Source organism: Strigops habroptila, chromosome W (genome assembly GCF_004027225.2).
Source record: "Strigops habroptila isolate Jane chromosome W, bStrHab1.2.pri, whole genome shotgun sequence".
Lineage (NCBI taxonomy): Eukaryota > Metazoa > Chordata > Aves > Psittaciformes > Psittacidae > Strigops > Strigops habroptila.
The window spans coordinates 8,131,232-8,146,654 of NC_044301.2; the positions used below are offsets into that span (position 1 = coordinate 8,131,232).

The window sequence follows — 15,423 nt, forward strand, 5'->3', positions numbered from 1 at the left end:
ACAGTCTTTCACAATCAAGTTCCAATTTGGCTGCGCCACAGGGGGCGGGGCTTTGCCCAGCCGCTCCAAGGCGCGTTTTTGTCTCATTGTCTGTGCCTTCAGCGCATCTATCGCTTTGGTAAGTCCCCCCATAACCTCCTTTGGTGTTTCAAGCTTCTCTTCCTCGACACTCGAGCCCTGAGGGGGTCCAGCGCCACTCGCCGTAGCCTCCTCATTTTCTGACTCAGAATCAGAACGCATTTCACACCCACCTCCCCACCATTCCCGCCATGCCGTTTGTTCCTTTGGGGTACTGCGTTCCTTCTTCCGCGCCCCAAAGGGCCCTGCGTCATCGCCACCCACACGTTTCAATCCCAGGTCTAATAATTCCTCGTCGTCTAGATGCCTCAGTACCATGCCTGGGAGCGCATCTAGGGGGTCCACATTCTGATTTTTTGATTCACCCGGCCCAGACTCGCCGCCCCTGACTGCAGCGTCCCCTTTAAGACATTCCTCGTTATAATGAGCTACAGTATCCTTTAGCTCCCCCCACGGATATGCCGGTGGCGCGGGGGGCTCCTTCCGCGCGGCCCCTCCCTGCGCACCGGTCGCAGAGGGCTCCTCTTCAGACTCAGTAACAAGAAATGCCTGCGGCTCAGGCAGCTGCTCTATAGATTTATCCTCCACCTCGTCCTCCCCACCATCACCAGGCTCGCCAGTCTGCACCGCCGCTGTTGTAGTGGGAGGCGCAGTTTCAAGCGCGGCTCCCTGCAGGTATAACTGCGCTGCCCCCCACGCCTCCCGATCTTGCCGAGCCCATTGCAATAAGGCCAATAACTTTCCCAGAGTGATGAGGGGATCTGGCTTTCCCGCCAGTGCCTGCTCAATCAGTGTCTGTTTAAGTCGTGGCCAATTTTTGGAATTAAATATCTGAGCAGGGTGACCAAGCACCCCACTATGAATCAAAGATTCCAGGCACGCCTTAATGCTGCCAGATTTGATACAAATCTTGAAATCCTTTGCCAACGTTTTCAGTACCTTAACCGTCACATCCATGCTTGCGAGCTACACCTCTGCCCTCCGAACGAATCACGTCGGGCTCACCACTTGTTGCTGCGTTGCTTCAGCCAAGACTTGCAGAACTAAGCCAACCCCTGGCTTAGGGCTAGAAGATCACAGACACCAATATGGAGGATGACCAAATAGCGTTTTATTAAACAACAGCAGGTGTTTTATACCTTTCGGCCACACGGAAGTACCTATGCTGACCCAATCAGAGGGCAGGTTAACAATTTTTACCTTTTATGGTATTGTCCAGCCTTGCCCCACAATTCCCCTCTCCATGCTATGGGGCTTGTGAGAGTATCTAGGGAGAGGCTCTCTCTTTCCGTACATCGCGATATCTTCCGGCCGCCATACCTTAACTACCTACAATCAGTATTGGAGAACCTAAGCTGGTTTGGCTTGAAGCACAAATACCTGACAGCATGAAGGATAAGCATAAGCTGGATAAGAAGAATCTATCATCAACAAGTATTTTGTAGCTATGAAAGAGAAGTGTCGTGGTTTGAGCCCAGCCGGTAACTCGGAACCACACAGCCGCTCGCTCACTCCCCCCCCTTCTTCCTCCCCCCACTCCCGGAGGGATGGGGAGGAGAATCAGAAGAATGTAACTCCCGCGGGTTGAGATAAGAACAGTCCAGTAACTAAGGTATAATACAAAACCACTACTGCTACCACCAATGATAATAATGATTAGTGAAATAACAAGGGGAGAGGATACAATTGCTCACCACCCGCCGACCGATACCCAGCCCGACCCGAGCAGTGATCTCGGCCTTCTGAGTAACCCCCCCCGGTTTATATACTGGGCACGACGTGCCAGGGTATGGAATACCCCTTTGGCTAGTTTGGGTCAGGTGTCCTGTCTCTGCTTCCTCCCAGATTCCCCTCCTCCCTGGCAAAGCATGAGACTGAGAAAGTCCTTGATGGGAGTAAACATTACTTAGCAACAACTAAAAACATTGGTGTTATCAGCGTTGTTCCCAGGCTGAAAGTTAAAAAACACAGCACTGCACCAGCTACTAAGAAGGAGAAAAAATGACTGCTGTAGCTGAACTCAGGACAGAAGCCTCTGATATGTGACTGTTTAAGAACCCAGCCTACTAACCAGAATAATGTACAAAAAAGAGACTTGTAAAAATGGGCACACCTTTACTTATGCAGCTGGCTAGTTCTAAAAGTGCTAGCTAAAAGTTCCTGATTAAAAATTTTAACTTCCTGACAAGGGCATGAAATGAAAGTATGGCAATTAAGGAATTAAATCTCAGGGCAAAACTAATGCAGATTCTATTTAGATGAAAGCATGAAGTACCAATCCCCCACTTAATACTGCAGAGGAAATGGGAACAGCTGTAGCTGGAGAGAAGTGTGGCATGGAACACCTCTAAGAGTTACAACTTGGGTTTCTAGCAAAAGTGATCATTGATATATTAGTTTTCTCAGACACTAGGACTGCTGTGTTAGCCTGATTCATTTTGCTATCACCCAATAACCTGCTGAAGATGTGGGGGAGGGAACCGCTGTCTATTTGTGTCCTCCTCCATTCCCTTTATTCTGCTCATGTAATTGAGTTAATCTCTTTCCAGAAACCAGTTGTCCTGGGTTCAGCTGTAGCAGTCATTTTTCTCCTTCTTAGTAGCTGGTGCAGTGCTGTGGTTTTGACTTTCAGCCTGGGAACAACGCTGATAACACACCAATGTTTTCAGTTGTTGCTAAGTAATGTTTACTCTGACCAAGGACTTTCTCAGTCTCATGCTCTGCCAGGGAGGAGGGGAATCTGGGAGGAAGCAGAGACAGGACACCTGACCCAAACTGGCCAAAGGGGTATTCCATACCATGGCACATCATGCCCAGTATATAAACTGGGGGGAGTTACCCAGAAGGCCCAGATCACTGCTCGGGTCGGGCTGGGTATCAGTCGGCGAGTGGCGAGCAATCGTATCCTCTGCCCTTGTTATTTCCCTTATCATTATTATTATTGGTGGTAGCAGTAGTGGTTTTGTATTATACCTTAGTTACTGGACTGTTCATATCTCAACCCATGGGAGTTACATTCTTTTGATTCTCCTCCCCATTCCTCCGGGAGCGGGGAGAGGAAGAAGGGAGGGAGTGAGCAAGCGGCTGCGTGGTTCTGAGTTACCACCTGGGCTTAAACCACAACACCAGTATGAGTAACTAGATAGCTGGATAACTCTAATATTTTGATAACTAAAAATAAGAGAAGTAGTACTAGAAGATGCAGAACTAGAAACTGGAAATACTTAGTTGTGAGACTTTTTAGCTGCATAGCAAGAAAGAACAAAGGCACTGGATTTTTCCTGTAAATGAACTCCAGGCAGTGCTACAATAAAATTGATGTTTGCTATTAGAACAGAATGGCTTCTTTCTTTACTTAGTATTTTCTAGAACAAAACCGCTAAAAACTTTCCAAGGCTATAGTGAGTCGGTGGTAGAATTAGAAGTACAATCCTGAAATAGTAGTCACCACTAAGCAATGTTTCCTCTCCTTTCTCTTCGCCTATTCAAAAAGGCTACCTCTGACAAATCACCTATTAATACACAAGTTTCTATCATTTAAATTATTAAATTGAAGAAAACCTCAGAAATTTTGTGCTTAACAAGTGTAAGCTTTTTCAAACAACTAGACAGAGGTATTCATAATGCTGCTGCTTTATGAATTTTATTTTTTTGAAATATAGCCAGATTCCTGATAAATGAAACTCAGCAATCCTGCTTTCTGAAGCTCTTAGAACCTCAGCTCGGCAAAATTTAGATTTCTAACAACAGGATTTTGGTCTTAGTACAGGTCAGTCCTGAATGTGAAAAGTAATTCTTGCAATACCAAAATGAAAGGGTTATTAAGGAAGGGAGGTTTGCAATAAGAAGATTAGGAAAAACCTCTATTACAGACCTTGTACTTCTGGGATATTCCTGAATGAATGTCATCTGCTTGGTGATCATAAAGAATGCAATCATATTCAGTGAGCTTTTTCTATCCAGTTTTGAACACATCTAGGTTGAAAGAATAGGGGTAGCAGATACTAATAAAAGCTTTTATTTTGTTATAATTCAGTGCATTTGCCCTCAAATACATTAACACATTATACATCACAGCCTGGAATGGTGCGTTTTTACCTAAGGGGCCTATTTATTTCCACTTGTAAAATATATATACAAATACATTTATTTTCTTCTCTGCTAAATCACTGGAAAGGAAATGACCAACTTCTCATCTAGAAGAATTCAAAGGCATGGATAGAGAGCAGAGGAAAAAACTACACAGTAGCATCATATATGAAAAGTAAAATTCTAAGAGAAATGTGCAAGTCTGAAGTAAAAAAAAAAAATCCAGTGAAGGGTTATCCATAAGGGAAATAGAGGCAAATAACTGAATGCTTAGAGAAAAAAAGATTTATTTTTTTTTTAAGTGTAGGTTGTAGTCCAGGGTGTTTGTATGGTTTTTATTTTAGGACAAAAATAATTGCCCATGAAGACAGAGCTAACACACATAAAGAGTGGAATCACACAACAGAAGGGATTCAAATAGCAACAAAATAGTTCTCACACTAAGTGTAAGGCTGCAGAGAACTTTTAAATGTTATTGCAAGTGTTAAGGAAACATATTGAGTGGGTAATAAACAGGAGCATTTACCCTAACAGGCTCCTCTACACCTTCTGCCTCTAATTGCTACAGTTTCTATTTCCTCAATAGCATTTCTGCCTCTAACGATGATTTGCTGTAGATTACTTGAAGATGCTGAATACCCGTGTATTTTTTTCAAGGGATAAAGTCTTTAAAGAATCATGAGACTGGATTATGCACATGAAAATAAGATACAATATTATCTATAATCATACAAGTAGACCGTTGCTCTAGGAATACATCCAGAATCAGAGCAAAAACGACTCCATCCCAGCAGCGACCAGCCTGCTTGTGATACCTGACTCCAGAGCTCCTGCACAGCTCAGCAATTTGTTAAGCAGGTAAAGGGTGTGTTTCAATACCACCTCTCAAGCAGTTGCACATATATTTATGTGACTACTTTTTAGAATATGATGGAAGCAATCTATTTTTACTGTAATATTGGGGGGGGGAAAATCCTGCAAACACTAAAGCACACCATGTGATAGTTTTCCTGTAACAGGATACAATGCCAACCAAGCGCAGGAGCACCCTATGTGCACGGAATTATGTGTAAGCTTTAATATTTAAAATAATCAGACTCTGAGAAAAAGTTGGTCTACGTTTTATTTTCTTCAGATTTCTTTGATGAGGATTAATGAATGAATGGTCATAAAGTGCTCTAAAATCCTAGGAAAGCACTTTAAGAGCACACACTTACTTAACTATTGTAAGCAAAGGATAATGGTTAATGCTTACCTGGAATTTTGCTCTACCTATAGATGGATGAGTCGTCACAGAAAATGTAACAGTTTCAACTGAGAAACAGAAAAGCATTAGAGATTTTAAAGCAAATACTTGATAACTGACAAGGAAAAGTATCATCTTCATGGTAATGAGCTGAGTAAAACTCTTTGCCCAGATTAATCCTCAGAATTCTTCTGCTTTTGCGGTTTATTTTCCACAGGGCTTTGCAAAAACAATAACCACCCCCTTCGCCCCAACATCAGCCAGCCATAAAAATGGCAAATACAAATAATTATATCTACATCACTGAGCTCTGCAACTGTGCTTACAAATCTGATTCTTCCCACTTTTTTTTGCAGACATAAAATGTTTCCCAGGCAGGTCTATGTGCTAAACCTAGTAAAATACAGATTGGTACTTTTTCTCTCTGCATTTAAACAAAATCTGCTTTTCCCCACACTACTGTTTTCACTGCTTGCACACCTGAACTTGTTCAAAACTTGCTACCCTATAAACTGATGATTTTCAAAGCTGCCCACTGCAAATACACACACCTGTGTATTTCTTATTTGAGGAGCTATAACCACATCCTGCACACATACGGCTTGAGATAGGAGCATATATATGTATATGTTTATACTGTGATTGTTCAGGCAGAATTAAGGTGATATAAACCAAAGTGTCTGAAAACATTAAGGGCCAAAAAAAAAAAAAAATTCTTGTCTATAAAAAGTATTTTATAATAACAAACATATACCAGTGAATCAGTACATAGTCATCCTATGACATTTTAGCTCTGTGATCTAGATGTTCCCTAATCTGCCAGGGTTTAGCTTTTTTAATATTTGGAAAAAACAACCAACCAACACCTTGCCGATGCATAAAATTTTGGAATTTGCTGTAATTTCCATTGTCAAGAGAACAGTTACAATTCTTACTTGGTGTCTTTGGTATTACTTCCACCATATCTCACATTCTCCTAGAGAGGCAAACCACACAGCAGCTAGATTGAAATGGAAATACACAGCCAAGTGTTAACTAACAGCCCAGACCCAATTAACAGGTGCCAATCAGTACAGAAACACAACACGATCTACTGCGGAGCCCGTGGGGCAACGCTGGCCAATTCCGTACCAGCTGCCCCCATGCAACCACCCAGCCAGGCCCTGGCCTAGAGGTGGTCAGACCACCCTCTCCCTCATGGGTGGTCGTGGGATGAGCCTCCAGCGCTGCCCGCAAGGGGAAGGGAGTGGAGAAACACAGGCTTAGCTCCTGCCTCTCAGGCAGAGGGGAGCTGTGGGGCCCGTAGGGAGGCGCCACCAGCCTCCTCGGCCTGGGGGCAGGGGGTGGCCGCCCAGTTCCCCACAGGCCGCCAAGCCCCAGGCGGGGCGAGAGGCCCCTCGACGCCTTCTCCAGCCCAATCCCCCGTCGGAGAGGGGAATATGGCGCCGGCAGCGCCGCGCTCAGAAGACACGCGTAGCTGTGCAGTAGGTTTCTTTCCACCCTGCAGCAGCAAACCCCCCCCCCAACCCTCCGTGCCCCCGATGGGGCGGGCAGAATCAGTACTGCCCTATAGGACACGCACCATCTTTCCATGGCGGGAGAACAGAAGCCCTCGCCCTTACAGGGTGCCGGTGGCCTGATTGGCCGCGCCAGCTGCCAATCCCGGCGGGCGGAGCGGGAGGTGTCGCAATCGCCTCTCGCCTGCACACCACACGTCAAAGAAAGAGGTTCGGGCTTAGCCTAGTACCTGCTGCTGCCCACTCGTGCCGCCACAGGTAAGTGCGGCCGCGCAGGGGGCGACGGGCTGGGGGTCTGCGGCAGGGCGGGCCGGCCCTCGCTTCTCTCCTTCCATCCGCCGTGTCGCGGCGAGTGCCGCGCAGGGGAGCGCATGATGCAACTGGTAGGCGGCCCTGGTTCCTCTTCCTCTCCTCTCAGCCGGTGAAGTCACGGCTTGGGAGCGCCGGGCACCCCCGCGCCCTGCATGGGCGGGGGAGGAGGAGCAGTGCGGCCAGGAGGGCAGTGGCACCGCCGCCACGGGCCCATGGGGGAGGGGAGCAGGGCCGGGCCGGGCTGGGCCGGGCCGAGGCGCCTCTAGGTGCCTTTGACAGCGGGGCCGGGCCGTCGTTACGGTTCGTCGCGGCCTTACTGAGTGCGCCCGGCCTGGGGAAAGGTCAGCAGCTCTGGACCGCGACAGAATGCCGTGCTGTAACGATTGGGACTCTGTAACAGCTCTTAATGGAGTTCTGAATGTCTTGACAAATCTTTGTGGTTCCCAGTGAATTTTTACAGCTCCAGACGCAGCTTTCAAAACAGATCTAGCACAGAACGCCTGGTGTCGGTTTTAGCTCTGACGTCTGATGGGGAAATAGCAGACATTAAAACAACTCGGTACTCCCCTCAGCAATAGTGGTCATAATGCCTCTTCAGAGAGTATAAAAATTCATAATTTGAAAATCTTGAATATAAGGCATTAGTTCATCTTTAGAAATAGTTGCCTTCATTACAACTCAAAAGACAGTCACATCGATGCCTCCTGGCATCTGGGATTGTTTGTGGTTCTGTCATCAATGCTGCCAGCCTGCAATTAAAATATATAGTTCAGATGTTCCGAGCACATTTTTTTTTAAGGATGTTGGAGTGAATTTTTCTTTTAAGGTGTATGGAAAAGATAGATTCCAAGAAAAATATGGGAAAGCGATGTCAGTTATGGCAACAGATGATAGATTAGAACTACCCAGTCTTAAAGTTGCATAGCCTTCAGTATGTGAGAATTACCATCAACTCTTACTAACTTGCCTGTGAGAGTGGGCAGAAAACCACTCAGGAGTGGGTCCTCCCAGTGTTCAGCAAACATGGCTGGAGCTTTATGCTGTTGTTCGTTGTACAGGGTTATCTGGATTTAGAGTCAGATCCTACTGGGGTATTCCTGCTGAAGTCAGAGACAAGGGAGGCCACCTATTGCTGTGCAGATTGGGACTGATTTTACATTAGACAAGGCAGCTGAGTGACTGCAATAAAGTCATTCTGACTAAAGATCACAGTCAACACAGTCACATCTTGGAAAAGGAGAAGAGAGAAGCGCTTTGTGTTGTTTGGTTTGTTGGGTTCTCCCCCTTTTTTTTCCTGCCAAGTAAAAAAAAAAAAAAACCCACAACAAACTGATTTAATTAACAAATTAAAACACATCTTGTTTTTTGCCAAAGCAAACATTTGGATGTTTAAGTTGAATATTTTTTTTTGTTGTTGTTGTTGAAAGCAAAGATAATAAAGGCCTTGATTTGCTCTGGAGTCTCTGTGGTCTCTGAGGAGCACTGTCAGATAGTAAGAAACATCTCTCTGCCTGATAAGACACCTCTGAGTTACCAGCTATTATGCTGTAGTGGGTGGCCAGTTGGTGTCCCAAGGAGAGAACAAGGCAGTTCTAACTGGCCACTGGAAACACTACCATGTACTGAGTGGAATCAGCCTAGGGCTGTTGCTGAGCTTAAGCTGATGAGCAGCTTTATGGGAATAAGATGAGAAACTCAGTGGCTCTCCGAGGCTGTGCTGGGGCTATCACCCATTCACAGAAAACCAACCTGTTTGCAGTAGGGGAGAGGAGCAGAGCAGCTGTGTTTGTGTGACACAGGGAGAAATGAACTCTGAGACCCATCTGCCTCCCTGACCCTCGTGGCACCTCCCAATTACTGTGTCCTTTACCCCGCCCTTTGCAAGAGCCCCCCCTATGTTTCATACCTGCTGCCTTTAAATCTCCTGTCCTGGGTTCAGCTGTAGCAGTCATTTTTCTCCTTCTTAGTAGCTGGTGCAGTGCTGTGTTTTTTAACTTTCAGCCTGGGAACAATGCTGATAACACCAATGTTTTTAGTTGTTGCTAAGTAATGTTTACTCCCATCAAGGACTTTCTCAGTCTCATGCTTTGCCAGGGAGGAGGGGAAGCCAGGAGGAAGCAGAGACAGGACACCTGACCCAAACTAGCCAAAGGGGTATTCCATACCACAGCACGTCATGCCCAGTATATAAACCGGGGGGAGTTACCCTGAAGGCCCAGATCACTGCTCGGGTTGGGCTGGGTATCGGTCGGCGGGTGGTGAGCAATTGTATCCTCTCCCCTTGTTATTTCACTAATCATTATTATCATTGGTGGTAGCAGTAGTGGTTTTGTATTATACCTTAGTTGCGGGACTGCTCTTATCTCAACCCGTGGGAGTTACATTCTTCTGATTCTCCTCCCCATCCCTCCGGGAGTGGGGGGAGGAAGAAGGGGGGGGGGAGTGAGCGAGCGGCTGCGTGGTTCTCAGTTACTGGCTGGGCTCAAACCACAACATCTCCTTACAGTATTCCTTGAAGGGTGCCCCATAGCACCTGTTGCTATCCAGGATATCCTTCCCTCTCATTGTTCTGTTGAAGAACTGACAGTTAGTAATAGGGATCCAGCCTCCAAATAACCAGGGAGAAAATTAGTTTCAAGCCTCAGCTGTTGCCACTCCTGGGTTATTTGTGATACAGTGCAGTTAGTGCTGCTTGCTTTGCATAAATGTTAGTTGGAACAGGACAGGTGTCCATCATCTCTCCCACATAAGAGTTCTGATCATCAAGCTAGATAAGAGTGTGTCTTATTCAGTAAGCGGTTATTTGATACAAATGTCCTACAGTTCCAGGGGGAAGGAATGGAGGGAGATCTGTTCTAGTGGGGCTAGAATGCTTGCTTGAGAGGTGTGACACTGGTTCATCTTCTCTGCTCGTACCTGTGTACTGCCTAACTGAAATACTCCATTAAAATTTGATTTAATGGAACAAGTAATTTTTCTTTTGAATTACAGGGGAATTTGATAGCGATCTGAAGGGAATGTTAAAGCGATATTAAATAGTTTCAATAGTGTAGAGAGAAATAGCACATGGAACCTGGTGATGTGAAGAAACTTGTTGAAGGTGGGGTGCCTTTGGGGGCAAGAGCCACCCCTTCATCTGTAGTATCTCATGAAGCATAAGAAATAGATCACAAAAATGGTATGGGTTCCTTAACTGGGCTGTCCAGATCAACTCAGTGCAAGCACTGTAATCTGTTGAAATAGAGAGGACAGGAGAGCTCCTGTCACTTTGACGATCAGATGCTAAAAATTAGTGGAAAAATTCAGCTGTCAGAGGCAATCTAACAGAGCTATCTCTATACTCTTTGATGGCTACAGAAATCCTATATTTAAAAATAAAGCTGAGATAAAGCCGTGTTGTGGTTTAAGCCCAGCCGGTAATTCAGAACCATGCAGCCACTTGCTCACTCCCCCCCTTCTTCCTCCCCCCACTCCCAGAGGGATGGGGAGGAGAATCAAAAGAATATAACTCCCACGGGTTGAGATAAGAACAGTCCAGTAACTAAGGTATAATACAAAACCACTACTGCTACCACTAATAATAATAATGATTAGTGAAATAACAAGGGGAGAGGATACAATTGCTCACCACCTGCCGACCGATACCCAGCCCGACCCGAGCAGTGATCTGGGCCTTCTGGGTAACTCCCCCCAGTTTATATACTGGGCATGAAGTGCTGTGGTATGGAATACCCCTTTGGCTAGTTTGGGTCAGGTGTCCTGTCTCTGCTTCCTCCCGGCTTCCCGTGCCCCTCCTCCCTGGCAGAGCATGAGACTGAAAAGTTCTTGATCGGGTTAAACATTACTTAGCAACAACTAAAACATTGGTGTGTTATCAGCACTGTTCTCAGACTAAAGTAAAAAACACAGCACTGCACCAGCTACTAAGAAGGAGAAAAATTACTGTTACAGCTGAACCCAGGACATGGAGTAGGATCGTTTTATGCCAGTTAGATACTTTTCTTTAACGTGACAAGGAATCAACACTTGTTTGATCATTTGAGCCATCGGTAGATGTTTCAGGAACTTACAAGAACCCTGTTGCCCTTTCCTTCACCTCTCCCAAACTTCTCTCCCAGACATTTAGGAGGTCATCCTGTGAGATGGAAAGAGAAGGGGAGCAGCTGTTAGCCTTGCCAGGGCCATGTCCTGGCAGCAGCCGTGGTGGAGTCCTCCTTGTGCCACCAGTAGGGGGTCAGGAGCAGGCTGACTTCAGCAGCGGGAGAATGTGAGTCAGTTGAGAGAGTGTCCTGCTCGTCAGGCCTGTTTGCTGGAAAGGAGAGTGGACAATGACTGGAACATATTTTGTGGACAAGTCAGCTCTGGCTGCTGTCTTCCTATGGGTGGCAACAGTCCCCTGTCTTTGCAATGTAGTGATTCTCACTCACATTGCCATTGTCCTGCATTCCTGTCCCACCTGCTCATTACAATACCGTTAACAGGCTTAGCTTGTCTTACCTTGCTTATGGTATGGGGGATTCTTTAATGTCACTCAGTCATAGCCTTCAGAGCACACTGCCTTTTTCCATAGATTATTTTTTTTCTACTCAGTGAGACCTTAAAACAGTCATTGATGTGGACATCACCTTCAAAAGCAAGTGTTGTAAGATGCTTGAGGGAATGTGGACAGTCTGAGCACCCTCACTCCAGAGAAAAGAGACCAGGGAGGAATTTGTCTGTGCATACACCCAGAGGGATGGTCTGAAGTGGACAAGGATCAAGTAGTCCTGTTGCTCAAGAGTCAGGCTGTTAATAGGTTTAAGCTGCAGAAGGAAAACTCCAGTCTGAAAATTAAGAAAATGATATAACTGGAGGAAAAGTTAGACAGTGGAACCTGTTGCCAAGACAGAGGTTGTGAAACTGGAGATATTCAAGGATAGGCTAGACACCCGTCCATCAGGGATGGCTTTGGAATAAGAGTAAAACCAGTGAACAATGCAAACAGCTTGACTAGATGACCCAGTAACAGTCCCTTCCAATCCAAATACATTCAAGAGGCTTCTGAAATGTAGTTGGCAGCTTGTCCACTTCCAGCACAGTTGTGATGTTGCCAGATATACCATCAGTATCTTATGCTAAAAGCCAGTGATGTATAAGATTCTAGCTGAAGTTAGCACCTTTAATTTTTTTTTTTGTTCCTACTAGGTTCACCTTGCCCTTAATCCATGTGAAGACCTGTTGGAAACACCTTCTAGAAACATAATAATTTTCAGTCTCCTAATAAATTCTGTTGTGTCCAAGAAGAGCCTGTCCAAATGAGCAAGACATCCCAACAGAACACCACTACAGATGCAAAAGGAGTAAGGGTGATTCACACCCAAGCACACACCAGTGGTTTGCAGCAGGTTCCCCAGCTGGTGCCCGTTAATCCTGGTGGTGGAGGCAAAGCTGCGCCTCCGAGCAAACAGGGAAAGAAAAATTCCTTTGTGGATAGAAACAGTGATGAGTATCGTCAGCGCAGAGAGCGAAACAACATGGCAGTGAAAAAGAGCCGGTTAAAAAGCAAGCAGAAAGCACAAGACACACTGCAAAGGGTCAACCAGCTCAAAGATGAAAATGAACGTTTAGAGGCAAAAATTAAATTCCTGACCAAGGAGCTGAGCGTACTGAAAGACTTGTTCCTCGAGCATGCGCACAACCTTGCAGACAATGTGCAACCTGTTGGCACTGAAACCACCACAACAAATCCAGAAAACAATGGACAGTAGACACTGTTGCAACATGAAATGAACTCTCGAGGTGCAGCTTATCTGCAATGGCCATTAGTAGCCAAGCAAAAACTCTCTTCTTTTAACCATCATTTTGTGGAGATTTTATTCTTTTTAAGTTTAACACTGAAGATTTGATACAATTAAATGAGAAACTGCTTAGGGTATTCATTTTAAGTATTTTTCTCCTCTAAAAGATGTATCTGATAAATGCAGATCTAAATCGTCAACAAGGAGCTTAGTATTAGGGAAATAGCATTTTCACAGAAATGTTCACTTATCTTCTTATAGTTTGCATAATGTGAGGAATCCAGCAGTATGGTTCACTGTAGCATCAGAAACTCATAATTGGATAAAATGTCTTTTAAATAACTTAGTGTATTTAGGACCTTTGTTTTCCCCATCACATATTATCAACCTGCAAAGGCTGTGGAGGGTGTTTGGTTTCCTGTGTGGTGGACAACTTTAAATCTGTAAAGCAAGTCCTATAAAGCACCACTTAGGTCTTTCATGTCCTCTTATAGTTAATGGGAAGGGTGTGTAATAATAGCTGGGACACTTACTGATGTTTTCTGGAAAAATAGCTATATATTTAGGTAATCCTGCCCCTCTACTCTGCTTTTGTGAGACCCCACTTGGAGTACTGTGTGCAGTTCTGATGTCCTCAAAATAAGAAGGACATGGAGCTGTTGGAGCAAGTGCAGAGGAGGGCCATGAGGATGATCAGGGGGCTGGAGCACCTCCCGTATGAAGACAGGCTGAGAAAGTTGGGGCTGTTCAGCCTGGAGAAGAGAAGGCTGCGTGGAGACCTCATAGCAGCCTTCCAATATCTGAAGGGGGCCTACAAGGATGACGGAGAGGGACTCTTCATCAGGGACTGTAGCGATAGGACAACGGGTAATGGGTTTAAACTTAAACAGGGGAAGTTTAGGTTAGATATAAGGAAGAAGTTCTTTACTGTGAGGGTGGTGAGCCACTGGAACAGGTTGCCCAAAGAAGTGGTAAATGCTCCATCCCTAGCGGTGTTCAAGGCCAGGTTGGACAGAGCCTTGGGTGACATGGTCTAGAGTGAGGCATCCCTGCCCATGGCAGGGGGGTTGGAACTAGATGATCTTAAGGTCCTTTCCAGTCCTAACCATTTTAGGATTCTATGATGATATATACAGGCAGTTGGCTTCCAAATGGCAAGTGGGTCTGAAGCATCATGTATAAGAGATAAAGCAGCAGAGTAACAAAGCCTAATTTTAAGCCTGCGTTCACATTGCTCACACATTGACTGGGGCCTTATGAGAACAAAAAACTGTGCTCTGCAAAATTGCATTTTTGCTGGGGTGCAGGTGTTGGGGAGAATGAAATGTGTGGCTTGGTTGCACCTGTTCAGCCAGAATGTATGGATCACTGCTCGTCGACATTCATCTCCACTTTAACAGCTGCTCAGATTTACAACCAAGATCTTATATTTACAGTGGTTTTAAAAATAAATGGCCCTAGTTTGAAGAACTGATTCAGTGGAATTTCTATAGCCATCATACAGTTGTGTGAAGGAGTATCTTCGGTCTTGTTTTATTTTGATAGAAGTTTTTCTATAGCAACTTTTTTAATGCTAGTACTAAGTCTTTGCCATGATCCATAATGCAGTGGTATGTTCTATATTGAGGATTTAAACAATACAAGTAAAGCAAGAACTTTGATGTAACCTTAATTTATTTTCATTTTAAAGTATTTCATTGATGGTATGGTCATGTTACATTTAACATGTGTGTCTGGCTAGTGGATTATTACACTGTCTTAATTTCCCTCCTACACTACCTTTTTCCAGAGATGATTTTGTAGGATGTTTGTTTGCCTTGTATCTGTACTTAGGAGGAGAACTTGGATATTATCCAAGATGCTGTTAGAAAATGAAACCTTGAAAAGTTCTTTTTGAATTTAAACTTTTAATACATGTGGAAAACTTTTATGGATTGTTTTGGTACTCTTTTTACAAAGATATGGGTTTTTTTTGTTTGCAGCTTAAGTAGGCAGGGTTGAAATACCAGAAGCTAATAAAAACCTTTTGCTTGTAGTGCTGCCCTCGTTTTTCCTGTCCCTTTTCTATTTTCCTCAAATGCAGAGGTGCCTACCTCAAGCAGCTATCATTGAGAAATCAGTGCAACAGTCTCCATTCCTGTCTTCCATGCAGGTTTTTACACAATGGAAAGAATCAAAACCTTGTTACGCTTTTGACTGAATTCCTGATTTAAAAACAACACCACACCAAAAAACAAAGCCAAAAGAAATTTAAGACTGAAAATGTACTACAATTAAAGGGGGGAGGAACAGAACACCAAAAACTATGAGAAAAAGATGACCTGAAAGCACCTTATTTGTTAACTGTCCACCTATTCTAATGCAAAGGGCAGGAGCTTGTCAGTTGTCTGCTCTGTGAATTGGG

At 44.8% G+C, this 15,423-nt stretch overlaps 1 protein-coding gene across 1 annotated transcript; it reads left to right on the forward strand.

Annotated features, from left to right (window-relative positions):
• Positions 1 to 12,413: 12,413 nt before the first annotated feature.
• LOC115619180 (CCAAT/enhancer-binding protein gamma-like) lies at positions 12,414 to 13,534 on the forward strand. Its single transcript, XM_030511226.1, has one exon. The coding sequence runs from the start codon at positions 12,537 to 12,539 to the stop codon at positions 12,987 to 12,989; it is 453 nt and encodes a 150-aa protein (XP_030367086.1). The 5' UTR covers positions 12,414 to 12,536; the 3' UTR covers positions 12,990 to 13,534.
• The last annotated feature ends 1,889 nt before the right edge of the window (positions 13,535 to 15,423 follow it).

Bases quoted from the DNA above. Each gene is read 5' to 3' on its own strand.
- LOC115619180 (XM_030511226.1), top strand. From the start codon at position 12,537: ATGAGCAAGACATCCCAACAGAACACCACTACAGATGCAAAAGGAGTA.